Source organism: Equus caballus, chromosome X, assembly GCF_041296265.1.
Source record: "Equus caballus isolate H_3958 breed thoroughbred chromosome X, TB-T2T, whole genome shotgun sequence".
Lineage (NCBI taxonomy): Eukaryota > Metazoa > Chordata > Mammalia > Perissodactyla > Equidae > Equus > Equus caballus.
Window position 1 is genome coordinate 6,627,323 of NC_091715.1, and position 16,464 is coordinate 6,643,786.

General features: G+C 47.9%; 1 protein-coding gene across 5 annotated transcripts in view; it reads left to right on the plus strand.

Moving 5' to 3' along the window:
• The first annotated feature begins 6,088 nt into the window (after positions 1 to 6,088).
• SHROOM2 (shroom family member 2) overlaps positions 6,089 to 16,464 on the plus strand; it is a 128,285-nt gene continuing 117,909 nt past the window's right edge. For 2 of the 5 annotated variants that reach the window (XM_023634060.2, XM_070257983.1), the window contains exon 1: positions 6,121 to 6,400. In XM_023634060.2, the coding sequence (XP_023489828.1) occupies positions 6,251 to 6,400 (150 nt within the window). In that variant the 5' untranslated portion in view covers positions 6,121 to 6,250. Of the gene's footprint in view, positions 6,401 to 10,273; positions 10,339 to 16,464 lie in introns of those variants that run through there. The other 3 variants (XM_023634059.2, XM_023634062.2, XM_070257984.1) reach the window with 3 other exon arrangements.

Genomic DNA, 16,464 nt, shown 5'->3' on the forward strand with positions numbered 1-16,464 from the left:
TGCCTCCATCAGTTCTCCCTAATTTTGAAACAGAGGTTAAGCTATTGGCCTCTGCCCTCCCAGAAATCCCTGGGCTTCTCCACAAAGCAGAAATCCCCATGTCGTACCAGGGACCCCAGGGAGAGACAGCTGATCCTTCACCTGCTGCCTACACATTTGTATGACTAAGGGAGCCACTTAGATCTTGAGACCTTGATGAGATCTCAAGACCAAGAATGATGACAGATAATTTATGCCTCCACTACTCTTTCCCCGGGTAAAACTGTTTTGTCTCTTGCAAAGAAGTCGCTACCATTCAAAATCCTTGCTTGGATCACAGCAAATGGGACGGTTAACAAGAGTAGTGAAGTCCTGGGTCAGGCCTGAGTTTGTGGTTTTAAGCTGCTAAATTTCGGGATAATTTGATACACAGTGACATTCTCAAGGTGCTGGGAGAGTTTACCCACCCACCACTCAGTCCTCGGTGACCTCTCATGACACTGTCTTTGCCCTCTGCTCATGTCGGCACAGAGAGTCGATCTGAAATACAACTTGAGAATGAGATGCTAATCTCTCTCTTTTGTAGGTATTCCAGATCTTTGTGAGGGCTTCTCTGGGAGCTGTCCTCACTTGGCCTGAGGGTGGGACAAGCCTTCCCCAAGCACCACCCAGGGGTAGGCTGATGACTAGTGTGTTCTGCTGCTTCTCAGGAACACAGAGCAACCAGTATGAACTGTGGGCTTTAGCCAGAATTCTTCCAAACTCACAGGAAAAGTCCCATTCATTGTCTTGGAATACCTTCGAGTGATTTCCATTTGGATAATGTCAATAAGCTGACTAATGTTCCCCAAAGATGACAGGTCCTAATTCTTGAACCTGTGACCTTGTTTGGAAAAAGGGTCTTTGCATATGTGATTACATTAAGGGCTTTGAGATGAAGAGATTATCCTCGATACTCTAGGAGGACCCTAAAGACACTCACAAATGTCCTCACGAGAGAGGGACAGGGGGAGATTGGACCCAGACAGAAGAGGAGGCTGTGTGCCCAGAGGCAGAGATTGGAGGGATGCGGCCACAAGCCCAAGGAAGCCGGCAGCCACCAGAAGCTGGAAGTGGCAAGGAACAGATTCTCCCCTGGAGCAGCCAGAGGAGGTATGGCCCTGCTGACAGGAGGGCAAAAATTTCTCCTTTCACAGTTTATGGTAATTTGTTACAACAGCCCTAGGAAACTAACACAATCTCCCAACCGCATCTCAGATTCAACCTGCCCAAATGAAACTCATGGCCTCCCCTTCCTGTTCTTCTGCCTCTGATTTCCATGTATCGGCCACTCAACTCAGCTACTTCAGCCACAAACCCAGGAGTCATTTGGGGGCTATCCAAACCATAAACACACACCCTGGGAGGAGGGAGCGGAGGCTCGGAGAGATTCAAAATGAACAGGACTGGGGGAACTTCCGTACTCATTAACAAGAGTTCTGCCTTTCAGGCCCAACGCTTTCAACTTCCCCATAAAGAACATTCCTTCTCTCACGGGAGTCCCATTTGCTGAACCCTGGCCCCCACTTCCTCTCAGCCTTCAAGATAATAGCTCAGTCATTCCATCCTGGACGCACTTTGAAGTACTTCAGAGAAAAAATCGGGCAGGGATGAAACAAAAGAGTTCTACTTTTGTGTCTGTTAGAAATTTCCACAATTAAAGATGTAAAATTGAAAAAAATTCAACTATGGTTTTATTAACTTTTTCCCCTTCTACTTTGATTTCTCTCCTGCTGAAACTTTGGCAGCTAAAAGCCAGTTTACACTTAATTGTATTCTAATTGTTTCAAGGCATTTCATTCATATTTTTCTTCACAGCTAATGTTTCATATTTCCTGCATCCTTTACATTCCTTAGCAACCCCTCCCCGGTATTGGGCAAGTAAAGAGTGCTAAGAACTAGATGCTCACTGGCTACTTAATAACAAAAAAAACAAACAAGAAAAATAGCCAATGGCTTTCTAAAACTATATTTTAAAATATAAAAACCTTTTAAATGGTAGCTCCGGCCAGATACTCCCTCCTTTTAAGTCTTACTCCTGATTTGAAAAGTTGAAATATATATATATTTTAACCATTCTTTATTTAGTCCCTTCTAGCTGCCAGATAGGCAACTTGGCCCTTTACGCACATTTTAAAGACCGGGTCCTAAAGGTAGGGAACTGCAACTGGAACAGACCAAAGGAGCACCCTGTCTTAGGGGCGAAGCTGCCACACTGTACGCTTCTGCCTCTTTCCTGTTTAGTGACGGGTGTTTGGAGATCAAGGGAACCTCAAAAGGTGGCCAAGGGTCCACATCTGACAGAGGAACGTCAGCGCACTCGCGCTATGAAAACTGCCCTCCGCTACCTGAGCTGGTGATGGTCCCTGTGAGCGGAAGGCCATGAGTCCTTCTCTGGGACCTGGGCTCAGCGACCTCAGGCAAGTTATTTCACCCCTCTAGGTCTCAGTTTCTTCCTCTGTAAAATGGGGTGACGCATGCCCTGAGAAAGTGTGCTGAGAGGACCTGAGTCCATCTATTATAATATGGCTGGCACACAGCAGGTGCCCTGTGAATGAGAGTTACTATTGCTTAGTTACTGTGGCTTTCTTCCTCAGCTAAAGGCACTGGGCCCTAGGAAGCAAACTCCAGAGGTGGAGTCCACAAATAGGATAATGGTGCCAGGCACAGGTAGAGACCAACTGTCTCTCCCTCTCACCCCACCCCCCCAACCCGCACAGAAAGAGGAAGTCTCTCCCCAGAGATCTGTAAATATTCCAACTAACAAGATCCAGGGTAAAATCCTTATCAGGTGAAGGGGGGAGTTTCTGCTCCATTTAGCTTTTGTCACTGGGCTAAGATCTGCAGCTAAGTTAAATTCCAATGTTTATAATAACAGCTTATAGAAATCAAGAATAAGATGACAAACGTTGACGACTAAGGGCAAAATCATTGTGCCAAAGTTTTCCTTTAACTGCCCTCTCACCTGTGCTCAGATCTTGACTGACCATCTACAGTCTGAATTCACAGGGACCCTCACACAGATATACTATAGGTCAAGGAGGAAATGGCTAATATTGCTTTTTTAAAAAATACCACATTAAAAGGTGTTCTGGAAAGCTTGACCCCACTAACTGAGCTACCAATATGAAAAGTAAAAGCAAAATTTTGGAAGTCTATCCTCCACTACATTTTACAATTATAAGTCTCTTTTCTTGTTAGAACAAAATACTAAAATAATTTGAGCTTTATTTCATATAGAGGATTAGCTATTGATTAAATCTCTGAAAGTTGCCTATTTGCCTTTTATTCGTTGATTAATTCATTCATTGTTGATAAAGTGAAAGCCGAATTCCTTTTAACTTCACCTCTCTATCAAAGGAAATAAACCTAAGATTTGAAAAAGTGGACCCCCCACCCCCGGGGCAACCAAATGCCTAGATGTGGATGCTCACAGGGTTATGCTCTGTGGGTCCAGCAGAGTATATGCTCACCCTTGTGCCTTCTGAGCACTGAAGCTGAACGTCCAAGAATCGAGATGCTACATACAACAAATGTGCCCTGGCTTTCAAAAGAACAAAAGCTAGATTCTGACAAACATAATCCACTCTTGGGAATTCGGGCTGAGTCATGAGTTCTTAGAAAAGAAAGCTGTCACCACTAGAAGTCTACATGGGTTCAATGTTACACATTTCAGTCACAAGACATTGATATTTTCACAAGACATTTGGCAGGGTGTTGTAATGATATACCGGACATGATACTCAAGTCTAGGTGTGATGGTAACCCCAAAAATGGTGATGAAAGGACTTATGTGGGCCTGAGAGGAGAGCATCGACCTCACAGCAGGCCACACAAGTCTTGGGCCAGTCCCTTTCAGCATATTTATTAATGTCAATATAGACAGAAGCCTTATAAATATTCAAATGATGCTAAGCTGGGAGGGATGCCCAATGTGAAGATTTAAAAAAAAAAACCTCAGCAAAATAATGTTTAGTAAGGATGAACGTAAATTTGCACCTAAATTTAAGGAGTGAACAGTATAACCCTTTTAAGTGACAGATGGGTAATCTGACAACGATTATACAATGAATATAAAATATCAAAGACGACTGTGGCTGCAAAGTCTGCGATTTACAGACAATGAAATCACTACCTCTGCTTTAGCGAATCTAGTGGTCGGAATCTCAGCCCCAGGTAGGAGCTGAGATTTCAGTCAATACCAGCTTGCGGGGAAGCTGTTTTGGACAAGTGCACTTCCAAAAACTCTAAGGTCATTTATACGGTCCTTTATCTTTTGGTTTATCATATCCATCCACTTTTGAAATTTTTTATTTGGAGGTAATTATAGATTCACATGGAATTGTAAGAAATAATATAGGGACGTCCTTTGAGCTCTGCCTCTTCCAATGGTAACATCTGGCAAATCTATAGCACAATATCCCAACCAGGATATTAACAATGATACAATCCACCAAGCTTGTTCAGATTTTCCCAGTCTACACGCACTTGTGTGTGTATTTAGTTCTGTGCTATTAATCAATCTGTGCAGATTCGTGTGACCACTACAGCCAAGATACACTTGAGACTGGTTCTTAAAGGCACACTCCTTAAGTCTCCATTTACAAAGAAAAAATCACCCCATTCCTCTAACTAAAGGCATACTTGACACCGTAGCTTAGAAGTTACTTAGGGAGCAGTAAGCAGTGCTCAAGTACCAGGGCAGGTGCCCACACTGTTATTTCAATCGCCTGGATAACACACAAAAGAGCAGCCATAGACTGCAGACCGTAAAACGCAAACCCCTCACATGACCGCTGAAGAAACTGAGACTAGAGTTGATATTCTTAGTCCCGCCTCTACCAGGGCAGAACCCAGACCAAGACCCAGGGACCCCTAACTCTCCCTGTCCAGTGCTCTTCTGGCTTGTCCTTACTGCCTACTCCTAGCATCATCACCTGCTAAAAGTACCTGGATGGAGCTGCTCCGAGGAAACAGGTGTTCAGCAGCGTTCAAGCTACGTAACTATAAACAGACATCACGGTTTTTTTTGCAAAGCATGCAAATAACTATCAATGTCGATATTTCTTTATACCGGAGCTTCATGGAAATGGAAAAGGGGCAGGAACAGGTGGCATCCCTTTTCTATCCACAAGCATTCTCTAATTTCAGACCACCCCCTCCCCTTTGTAGGAGATGCAGACGTTGGACATTCAGTCCTTGTGGCACAAGTCTACGAAAGTGAGAACAGGGTTTGAACGTAGACTTCTTGGGCTCTAACTATGGGAAGAGCCAACAAGAGGCCCTTCCTTATCTGGGCTAGGCGCTGCAGGAGGGAATTGGTGGGAGGATGGGCATTCAAACTCTCTGCTCCTGCCCGGACTTTCCAAGCACCCCTCCTGAGGGCCAGCGCTGTGGCCCAGGCTGCGGGGGGCGCCCCTTCCCAGCTCTCCCGCTGCCCGGCGGGACCGGGCCAGGGCGGGCGCGCGCAGAGGGCCCCCGGGAGCCGCCGTGCCAATGCCCGGGGCTGGGGGAAGCGCGTGCGCGCGTGCCGACGCGGGACCGCACGGGCGCCCCCGCCCTCACCTGCACCGCCGCCCGCTGCCCGCGGGCCGCGCCAACAAAGGCGGGGGCGCCGGGCCGGCCGCGCGCTCCAAGATGGAGGGCGTCGGGGGCTCCGGCCACCCGCGCGGGCGCTTCCGCCGCCTCACCTGCCGCGCCCCGGCCTCCCGGGCAGACGGCGGGCGCGCTCCCAACCTCCCGCGGCCGGGCCTGCGCCACCGCCCGCCCTGAGCGCGCGCTCTGGCCCCTGCCCCCTGCCTCTGCCCCCTGCCCGCGGCGCCAGGTCCGGAGCGCGCGCCCCCGGCCCAGCCCCTCTCCGCGCCCTCCCATTCCCGGGCGGCCGCGCGGGTCCCGGAGCGCGCGCCTCCCCCGCCCCTCCCACCCTCCGGGCAGCTCGCCGGAGCCCAGGCGCGCGCCCCGCCCCCTGCCCCGCCGCGCGGCGCGAGCCCCCGAGCGCGCGCCGGCGCCGCGGCTCCCCGCCCGCCGGCCCGCCCCCTCCCGGCGCGCCCTCCCCCGCGCCCGCCGCCCGGCTCCCTCCCCGGCCCCGCCGGCGCGCTCCTCCCAAGTTGCCCAGCAAGTTCGCCAGTGGCCGGCGGCGGCACGGGCGCCCGGAGCCTCCCTCACCCTCCGCCGGCCGGGGCTGCCCGGAGTGCATGGGCGCGGGCCGGCAGGGCCCTCCGTGCCCCGCTCGATGGAGGGCGCCGAGCCCCGCGCGCGGCCCGAGCGCCTGGCCGAGGCCGACGGCGGGCGCCTGGTGGAGGTGCAGCTGAGCGGCGGCGCCCCGTGGGGCTTCACCCTGAAGGGCGGCCGCGAGCACGGCGAGCCGCTGGTCATCACCAAGGTAAGGCGGCCGCGGGACCCGCACGGTGACAGCCCGGAGGCGGCCTCAGGGCGGGGGACTCGTCGAGGGTAGGGGCGCTGGAGGGGGCGACCCGTCGTGTCCCCGGCCCCGGGGCGCGCGTCCGCCCGGGTCACCTGCGGGAACGTGGTACCGGGACACGCATAGGTGTGTGGTCCGGGCGCCACCCCGGCCGCCCTGCGGCGGCTCCCAGCCCTGCTGGCTCCCGGCGCCCCACGGAGTTTAAATGGCTCCCGTTCCGGGTCCCCTCCCCTCCCCCTCCGGGAAGGGGCCTGGCACAGTCCCCTGTCACTCTTGGCCTCGCCTGCAGCGGCCTGCACCTGTGGGGCTGTCCAGAGGTCGGGGAGGAACATCCCACGTGCCAGGGGGTGAACAGAGCGCTCCCCACCTGTGTTTGCCTCTCTGGGTCCTTGGTCCTGCACCCCTTATCGCTAGGAAACCCAGACTAGCTTCTTGGTTCCCATCAGCCCATCAATTTTTACTGACTTTCGCGTCCAGCCCTAGAGCCATGGCGGTCTGGATACCTGAAAAACGGACAGAAACTTTTCAGTGTCCTTCATAAAAGTGGGATTTGAGTTCCGTTAATAAGAAATTCCTAATGTGCCTCATCAGAAGCGTGTTGTGTGTGTGTGTAGGGTTTACTTCAGAACTTTGAATTCTCATTTCGAAACAGAAAACTCATCTTGAAATTTACCAGCAGGACCTGTATAGACCTGTAAAAACACACAAACAACAAACCAGTCCTCCTGTTTTCTTCTTGTTAAAAGTGTCTATTGGTCAGTTTCTCCGGAAAGGGCTGGGCTGGGTCATTCCTAGGAACAAAGTTCCCTTGAAAATGTAAAAATTCTTGGCAACTGAGAGAATTTGAAGGTGACTTATTGGTTTTCTCTGCTTTCCTGCTTCACCACAGCAGGAAGGAATAAAGGGACTGCTAACCTGCCCGGCTAGTAATGAATTTGGGAAGTGGTGTGGCTGTCTTGTTTAGATAGCAAATGCGACAGCAAACTTTTCTATTCTACATTTTCGCTCATTTTTATACTTACAAAACTAGGGCCTTTTGGAGGAGGCTTGTTTAGAAGTGCGTTGAATTCACATTGAACTGGGGAAAGAGGCTATCATTGTTAGAAATTTAACCAGTGTGTAACCTGTTATTGGACTGGATTCTTTGGAAAGAGAGTGGACTTTTGGAGGAGGCTTGTTTAGAAGTGCGTTGAATTCACATTGAACTGGGGAAAGAGGCTATCATTGTTAGAAATTTAACCAGTGTGTAACCTGTTATTGGACTGGATTCTTTGGAAAGAGAGTGGACACTCATGGTGTGTATGTCTTGCCCAGGAAGGCCACTTTCCTGCGGATTTGTGGATTAAAGCATATTCGCCTGTGCCTTCTTAGTAAAGGTTTTATGGGGCATTTCTGTTGGTAAAAGTTAAAAAGATACCAGGTAAATCACTCAGACCTTTTGCTTGTCATGTATTTCTTTTTTAAAAAAAGATACACGATTCCACATAGCTTCCTCAGACTTGTCTTTATAGCAGATAGAGTAAGTTGTAAAACATTATTTAAGGTGAAGTCTTGCTTTCTGGGCTTATGCAGTATAAGAAAGTTGGAAGTCACTTTAAAATTCAGTTGTTTTGCTAGAAGCTGGAGAAAGGGATCCTAGAACAACTCCTTCTTCCTACAGGTACCCCAAGTTCTAAAAAGCCGGATGTATTCTTAGTGGCCCTCTGTTCTCCTTGTCCAAGAGGCCCCATTCTAGAAACTGAAGGAGGTGGGCCCCAAAACCCAGTGGACACACACTAGGGCCTTTTTGAGGCATTTGAGGCAGTTTGCTCCTGATCTGGCTGTTGGTTAGCTCTCATGGTAGTTGCTAAGGTTTTTTGGGGGAAGGTTTGTGGCTAGGCTAGTAGTGGTGTACGTGCTCAGCCTTTCCAGATTGTACTGCAGGATTTTGCAGAAATAAAAATGTTTGTGATTCTTATCTGAGACGCTCAGACATCCTTCCTTAAACTGCTTAGTTTTTATAGATGTTTCAACGAGACTGGAGATTTGTGGTTTCTTTGCTTAGGATGGAGAGAATTCAGGACAGTTTGGGACTTTGGTACTAGATTTCCATGGACAGTTGTGTATACGTGTGCGTGTATATATATATATTTTTAAGATTTTATTTTTTTTCCTTTTTCTCCCCAAAGCCCCCCGGTACGTAGTTGTATGTTCTTAGTTGTGGGTCCTTCTAGTTGTGGCATGTGGGACGCCACCTCAGCATGGCTCGATAAGCACTGCCATGTCTGTGCCCAGGATTGGAACCGATAAAACACTGGGCTGCCTGCAGCGGAGCACACGAACTTAAGCACTTGGCCACGGGGCCGGCCCCAACATATATATTTTTTAACTGCACGTTGTATTGGCAATATTTTGCATACCTGTCTTTTCTCCTGGATTAAGGCATCAGTGTTACTTGCTTACAATTCAACAGGTGGTAATTAACTGTCCTATTATAGGAAAAGATGAAGGAGAGGGTGTCCACTTACACCCGCTTAAAGAATCGAAATAGACTGTCGTGGTGGAGACTGGGGAAAATTGTTCCACCACCAGAATTTGGATTAATCCAAGCTTTGACTCTTCTTTTCCCAATAGAAAATCTTTAGGGATCATTAAATAATAATTCTTCTAATAGTTTTTTTGTTTTCTTTTTTGCATTTAAAAAACTTTGTTATTAAATAGTTACATATTAGAGCCCTGGGATATTATATAACTTCTTTTCTATTTGACAGAATCTGACTTGGTAGAAGCTTGATCTAGTGTGAGAGGACACAGTCTTGTTATGATAATGAGGGTCTCATTTGAGAGCCTCATACGAGTGTACATCTTAGAACAGGAAGGGATAGCAAGAACAAGGCTGGTTCAACCCCTCATCTTCAGATGGAGAAGTTTTAATAACCCATTTTATAGATGAAACAGCTGAGGCCAAGTGAGGTTAAATGACATGCCCTGCAGTCACAAACCTGGCAAGTCTTGAGAAGGGCCCTGAGGACCAGAACTTGACCCTGAATGTTGCTGCTTCCCCTCCAGTCAGTGCTGTGTGCTTTCATCTGGAGTCAGTTGCAATGCCGTATTAAATGACTTGTCACATCCATTAGTTGAGGGTTTTCAGCCTTGGCACTATTGGTATTCTGGGCTGGATCATTCTCTGTTGTGGGGCTGTCCTGTGCATTGTAGGATGTTCAGCAGTGTCTCTGGCCTCGACCCAGTGGCACTCCCTTCTCCAGGTGTGACAACCAAAAACACTGTCTGTAGACCCTGCCAAATATCCCCTGGGTGCAAAATCGCCCTTGCTAGATTAACTGTGCATCACCTTTGCTTTTTAAAGGATTTTAGCTTTTATAGCTCATGCTTAATTCTTTTTGAACGCCCTGGCCTGTAGGGGGCGGTGTGCCTGGAGGCCCCTGGCATAGCCAGCGGTTGCGTGGAGGGCTGTTTTCTTCTCGGGCGCTGGCCCTGATAATAGGCTTTATTTACATAGTCAAACTCAAACAAATACTTGCTTCATCTGCATTTTTGTAGCTGGAAAGAGGAAATGGAAGCGGGAACTCCCGGGTGCTGTGTTTTATGGACATTCAGCGGGGCTGGTCTTTCTCTGGCTGTAGTCTGAAATTGAAGGGATACTCACTTCCCCAGGAGTGGCACTCTTGGAATTTGAAGTGCATCTGTGAAGTCCCACCAGACCTCCGCTGAAAGGTGGCAGCTGGATTTGTGACCTCTCAATACATTTTACTAGGGCTAGAAAACACACAAAACCCCATTTTTCCATGCTGCTGTCGGAGAGGGAACAGAAAAAATGTCCGTGTCCTAAGAAACTACAAAGACTTGGACTTGTTATCGTGTCTGAGACTGCACTTTGGTGGGGGCGTCTCCGGGCCTGTGTAAGTAGACACGGCATTGTATGTGGTCCCCCTGTTTTTGCATGTTCCTTTCCCCATCCATTCAGCAAATGTAAAACTTCAGTGAGGGTGGGGGAGGGGCCTGATTTCTGAAATGTCACTGGAGGGGCTAGAATTCCATAAAGGAGGTTGGGGATTCCTTAGGAAGCATTTAGTGCGCCAGCTGGGTGTCAGCAGGCCCCCTGCGGCCTCAGGAATGTTTGTTAAGGGGGAGGAATGAAGCTCCAGCTGCTCCTTGTTGCCATTTCTTAGAGCCCCCCTCCCACCCCCCCATGCCAGAGTCTTAGCCAGAAGTGCCAGAGAAGACATTAATTTGGGCCTGGCCTGGTCCCAAGGGCGGCGCCTTTGGGAGCCTGTTGATTTTCAGGTTGCCTTTGGGGAACCAGCCATCCTGGAGGGGGCGGGAGAGCTGTGGCTTGGGATGCCCTGCCTGACTTGCCCTCTCATGGGGCTTCAGAACCTTAAAAACATGAGACAAAGCCCGCAAATGTCTTCCTAGTTCGAATGCTGAAGGTGGGATGGAAGGGAATCAGGGCACATTTGGGGGGTGCAGTACACAGCCAGGTGGCAGTGTCCTCTTGGTAAACCCTTAGCCCGAGTGCCTGGTAGCAGAAGGCTCAGGCTGAAGACTGGCCACTGCTAGTGGGTGAGGCAGGGAGGCACCGAGCCACCTAATGTGCCTTCCTTAGTGGTTTGAAAAGGGGCTCCGCTTTGTGGGGTTGCACTGAGTCACGGTCATTGGTTACCCTGAGATTGGGAGGTCTGAGCGAGCGGTGACCTTGGTCAGGACAAATTATTGTCCTGATGTCCTTACATTTGCCCCTGAGAGCCAAGTTCTTTGTCAATTATCAGTAAAGGTTTTGAAAAAAGAGGGATCTGTTGAATTCAGCAGTGGCTCAGGAACCCATGGACCTAAACTCAAGCTCCTCCGTGGACTTTGCTCGATTTCTGTGTTTAAGCCCTGTTCCGCATCAGTTCCTGCACTCAGGCGTGCTGCTGCTTTTCCAGGGGCCAGATAGGAATAGGTGGTGGGTGGGCGAGGCCTGGGGCTCCCTCCGCAGCACACCCAGTGCTGTGGGTGCTGTTGTGGCCACAGCAGCTCGGGGTTCTGGGATCCCGGCTGGGTTCGGAGGCTAGCTGCTGCATTTTCTGAGTTATTGTTTGGATGAATGTCATTCTGAATACTCATTTGTATTTAAGAATTAATAGTACTATTAAAAAAAAAGAAGGTGAGTTTCCTTTCCTGTGCTGAAAGACTCTTTCACTGGGTAGATCTGCTTTGCCAACTGGCATTCAAATGTGTCTTTATTACCCCGTCCCAGCCTGTGCCTAACACCGCCCGCTGAGTTCTCCTCCTTGGTCCTCCAGAGGTGTTGTGGGGGTGGGAAGTCAGGCAGAGAGCCGAAGGCTGGATCCTAAGGTCTGGTGCTTGGAGCTTTGAGGTTCACCTGGTGGAGGAGTCTTCCTCTCTTAGAAGTTAATTTAGCCTGACTCATATCTATAAATCCAGAGGCTTCGACGGTATGAAAAGCTATACACCGAAGCTGTGCACCACACTTCTGTATCATGATGGATTTGCTCTTCTTGGTTCAGTTATGAGTGTTTCTTAACGTGCCCTAACATTCATCTTGGAAAAAAGAAAACTAGTTTGCCCGAGAGCTGAATGTAGACTAGTATGGTACTGAAAGGCTCATAAAAATAGTCGTTTTCACTTTGTCCTAATGAGCTGGGATTTCTTAACTCACCTATTTCATGGCCAAAGAAACTGGGCTCCATGCTTGGGAAGGGCTGGTTTTTCTATTTGGAAAGCCTTCTGGAATTGTCCTCTTGCCAAAGTTGTTTTGTGTCAGCATGCAAATAAACCTGGATTTGTAGGTTTCTTTGGGGCTCTGTGGAGCTTTTCTTGTACACGGGGTATGGTGTAAACATTCAACAAGATAATTTAAGGATTTAAAGGCTGAACAGACTTTTTATTCAGGTCTTGTACTTTCAAACCCTGTCGTCAGGAGTGGGGCAACACTTTGAGGAGAAATTCTGCAGGTTCTGCAGGCCACAGCTCTTCCAAGTGGAACCTGTCACCCGCATGAAAGATTTTGAAAGAGCTCGGGTTGCATGTTTGCTCTTTTTGGCCTTTTTAAAACCTTGCCAGTGTCCGGCACAGGTTGGGTATATTCTGGAAGAATTGTTTTCCTGTTACCTCATTGGATCAAACATTTGCCCTGGCCTTTGGTAGCTCGAGCATGTTTGGGTCACCAGTGTAAATGTTAAGGCTTCTCTTTGGGGGAACATATCTTAGTAGAAGGGCAATAAGGTATCATTAGAAAAAATAATTGGAATAACTTCATTTGTCTGAACCTCAAAATCCAAGATGTTCTGAATTGCAAGGCAAAAGTAACGTTTTTTTCTGCATGTTGAGAACCTGGGCAGTTTCTTTTGTCCGGAAGATTGGCCCTGAGCTAACATCTGTTGCCAGTCTTTCTCTTTTTGCTTGAAGAAGATTGTTGCTGAGCTGACGTCTGTGCCAGTCTTCCTCTGTTTTATGTGGGATGCTACCACAGCATGGCTTGATGAACAGTGCTAGGTCCGGGCCCAGGATCCGAACCTGCAAACCCCAGGCTGCCGAAGCAGAGCGCACGAACTTAACCGCTACACCATTGGGCCGGCCCCCTGGGCAGGTTTTTTTTTTTTTTTTTTTTAAATCTCCAGAGTATTAAGTTGTGGGGAATGTCGGCTGCCTCTCTTGGATGGGGAAGGAAAAGGAAGAGCAGTGTGCGCGCTGGGCTGGAAAGGGTTGGGAATTCTTTTGGCCAAAGGTGACTAAGACTCTCAGGTCAAAGGCGAATTGTGAAGGTCAACAAGAACCCAGGCAGGGAGATTCCAACGCTCTAAAGGCAACATTTTTACTTATTCATGGAAGGAAAGGGACAAAATGTTAGTGTATCTTTTTGAGTTTTGTTTTAATTTTATCAAAGTGGTTCTTGCACAGTTTAACTAATCCCCTAGTTCTTTAGGGCTTGTTATCATACCAGCAGCTCTCCCCACTGCCATCTCCCCTTCCCTGGAGACAGCTACTGCAACTTGGAGCTGATTTCTTTTGGCATTTGCTTATATTGTATAGTGCTGCTCCATTTGTTTGTTCCTTTTAGGGGTAGCTGTTGACTTCCCACTATAGAACTTTGGGATTTAGCCCTTTTTCCACAGTACCTCCTTCCCACCAACTACCAAGGCATGTTTCTAGGGCCCCCACATCCCTGATGTAATTACATCATAATTTTGGTTAGAAGAGGGTTTTTCAGCCTTAAGACTATTGATATTTGAGGCCAAATGCTTCTTTGTGGTGGAGGCTGTGCTGTGCATTGTAGGATGTTGAGCAGCATCCCTGGCCTCCACCCACTAGATGCTGGTGCCACGCCCCACCCCAGCTGTGACAACCAAAAATGCCTGCAGGCATTGCCAGATGTTCCTTGGGGGACAAAATCACCCCCTTGGGGAACCACTGGGTTAACAGTATTCAGTGCTTACATTATTTTGATTGCCAGTGCTATCACTGCTGAGCCTGGTAGTACGTACTATGGTTATTTTTCCTGCACAAGTTTTTATAATCACTAAGGCTAATGATAGCTTTGTTTCTTTGCTTAATTCTCTATCACTTATCATTAATTCATTCTCCAGATCTATCCCAGTTGTGAAAAATCTCTTAATAAATTCTAACATACAGGGGGTGGTCTTTTGAGATCTTCTCTGTCTGAAAAAGTCATGATTTTCCCTTAACAATAAATGGCTTGCTTGGTGTCGAAGTCTCTCTTGGAGACAGTTGTCCCTCAGCACTTGGCACGTGGTGCTCCCTTCTCCACTGGTGTTCAGGACTGTGGGAGAGAGGACAGCCTTTTCTGCTTCTTCAGCCTTTGCACTGGCTCTAATGGTTTCTTATTTTTTACTTCTTTATATTTTTGTTCTTGGGAGATTTTGTGCAACCTTACCTTCCAATCCTTCCATTGATTTTTAAATTTTTGCTCACAGTTTTTCCAAATTCCAAAGTTGTTTTGTTGTTGTTCTCAAATGTTCCTTTTTGATACCATACTGATCTTGTTTCTTGGTTCTTTCATATTTTTGATGATATTAAGCTGGCTGTAAAAATGTCGTCTTTCTGCATAGATTCAGTTTCTGGGCTTTGCTGCTTTTGGGGGCTGTTTTGGCTTCTTTCTTCCCTGTTAGAAGCTTTCTTGAATGTCTAGTGGTCCTGGGCCGTCTGCAGGAATTAAAGAGTGGCTGACTCCAATGCTCTGTGGGGGCTCTGTGCATGTGGGGAGTGATCTGGTAAGGCTGCTTCCCTGGGGACTCCTTGAAGGCCACAGCTTTGATTGGGCTGGCTATATCCTTGTCAGACAGTAATATTTTCCTCTACTGAAAGTAAATTTCCAGTATCAGGCAGATTTGAAAGGTGAAGCGAGGTCTCCAGTTTAGGGGACCCTTGCTTTGCTCAGTGAGGTGAGAGTGGTCACCTCTGCCCCCCATCTGGAGGGAGAGTCTTCGCTAGAGCTAAGTGGCAGGGCTTACATTCATAGGTGGCTCTTGCACTCGGTCCCTAACATTTCCTAATCCTTAATCCTACAGGCTGTCAAACCAGAATCATTCCTGTTTTAGTATGTTATCATGGGGATTAAGTGAGGCAACATGTCAAGCTAGCTCTGCATCCCTCCTCCCATGCTCCCTTTTCCCTACTAATCCTGCTTCACTAAGAATTGAGAAAACTATCAAAAATAGTGTTAATTTATTGAGCCACTGATTTACTATGAAAAGACTTTAAGCTGGATTTTGTATGGCAGCGTTTTAATCTCTCCTAGAGATTTTGTTACTGATTTTGACTGTTTAGTATGGGATTTGTAGAAAAGCATTTCATTAAAATACACATCTAATGCCCAGCACCAATACATTAGTTGTGCTATTTACAGTCCACTGGAAGCGATTATTTCCTTCTTCCCCTCCCAATTTGTTTTTAATAATAATGTTTCTTCTTTTTATAACATTAATGAAGGGTAGCCCTTTTAGATCAATGTAATATTCAGAAGAGTAGGATTTTAGAAAAGTGGTTTTGGAAGTAAAAATAGTAGGAAATATGAAGGTGAAATATCCCCATGATAACAGACTCCATTTCTTCACTGCTTTGCTCTCTGGCAGGAGAAGATCTTTCAGGGAGTAGAGTTGGACCCACAGGCGTGGCAGAGACCCTGTCTCCTCCTCCTTCTGGACACACTGCTGGACTACATTTCCAGCTTCCTTTGCAGCTAGTTGTGGCCGTGTGACAGTTCTACCCAATCAAATGCAAGTGCAAGTGTCATCTGCCATTTACAGTCTGCCCTACTGCCCCCCTCTGGTTGTCTGGGATGAAGATGGCCCTAGGGCAGAGCCTCATCAGCATGGGTCCCTGAATGACTGAGGAGGTAGCTGTCCATGACATGCTTACCCTCCCAGTGGTACCATTACCTGAGCAAGAAATAAGCCTCTGTTGTATTGGGGCCGTTACGTATTTCTCGGATTACTTGCTGTAAGAGTTAGGCTGTTCTAACAAATGAAATCTGGAGAAATCAAAAGTTTTCCTTTTAACAAATCACCTAGCTTTAAGAAACTGAATATGGCATGCTTAGTTGACCCCCATATGGGAGGGAATGATTACTTACTTTGTAGAGGGACCCACTGTGGGTGTCCAGTTAGTAAGGAGCTTATTCTTTGCACACTCATGACAGAACATGAGACCTGTATGCCCATGGTTTCAGTTTATTTCCACCTTAGCTTTCTCTCTCAGCTGATTATTTAATTTTCACTGTCTCTTGCTTTACTTCCCTCCATGCAAATGATTGCCCTGGAGCTATGGAGAGGTGGGGCAGAGGCAGGGAGAATCCCCAGTCCAGATAATCAGCCCTCAGGTCGGCCTGGCCAGTGGAGAGGAGGGTGGGTGGCCCACTGTTGGTGTGATGTCGGGGACTGGACTTTTCTCCTTGCTGAACCGTCCTTTCGTTCACTGCCTTGGTTAAAGTGCGGATGATGTTGCCTGGGAGGGTTACACATTAAATCTTCATTAACAGAGTTACCTTTATCAGATTAATTAAT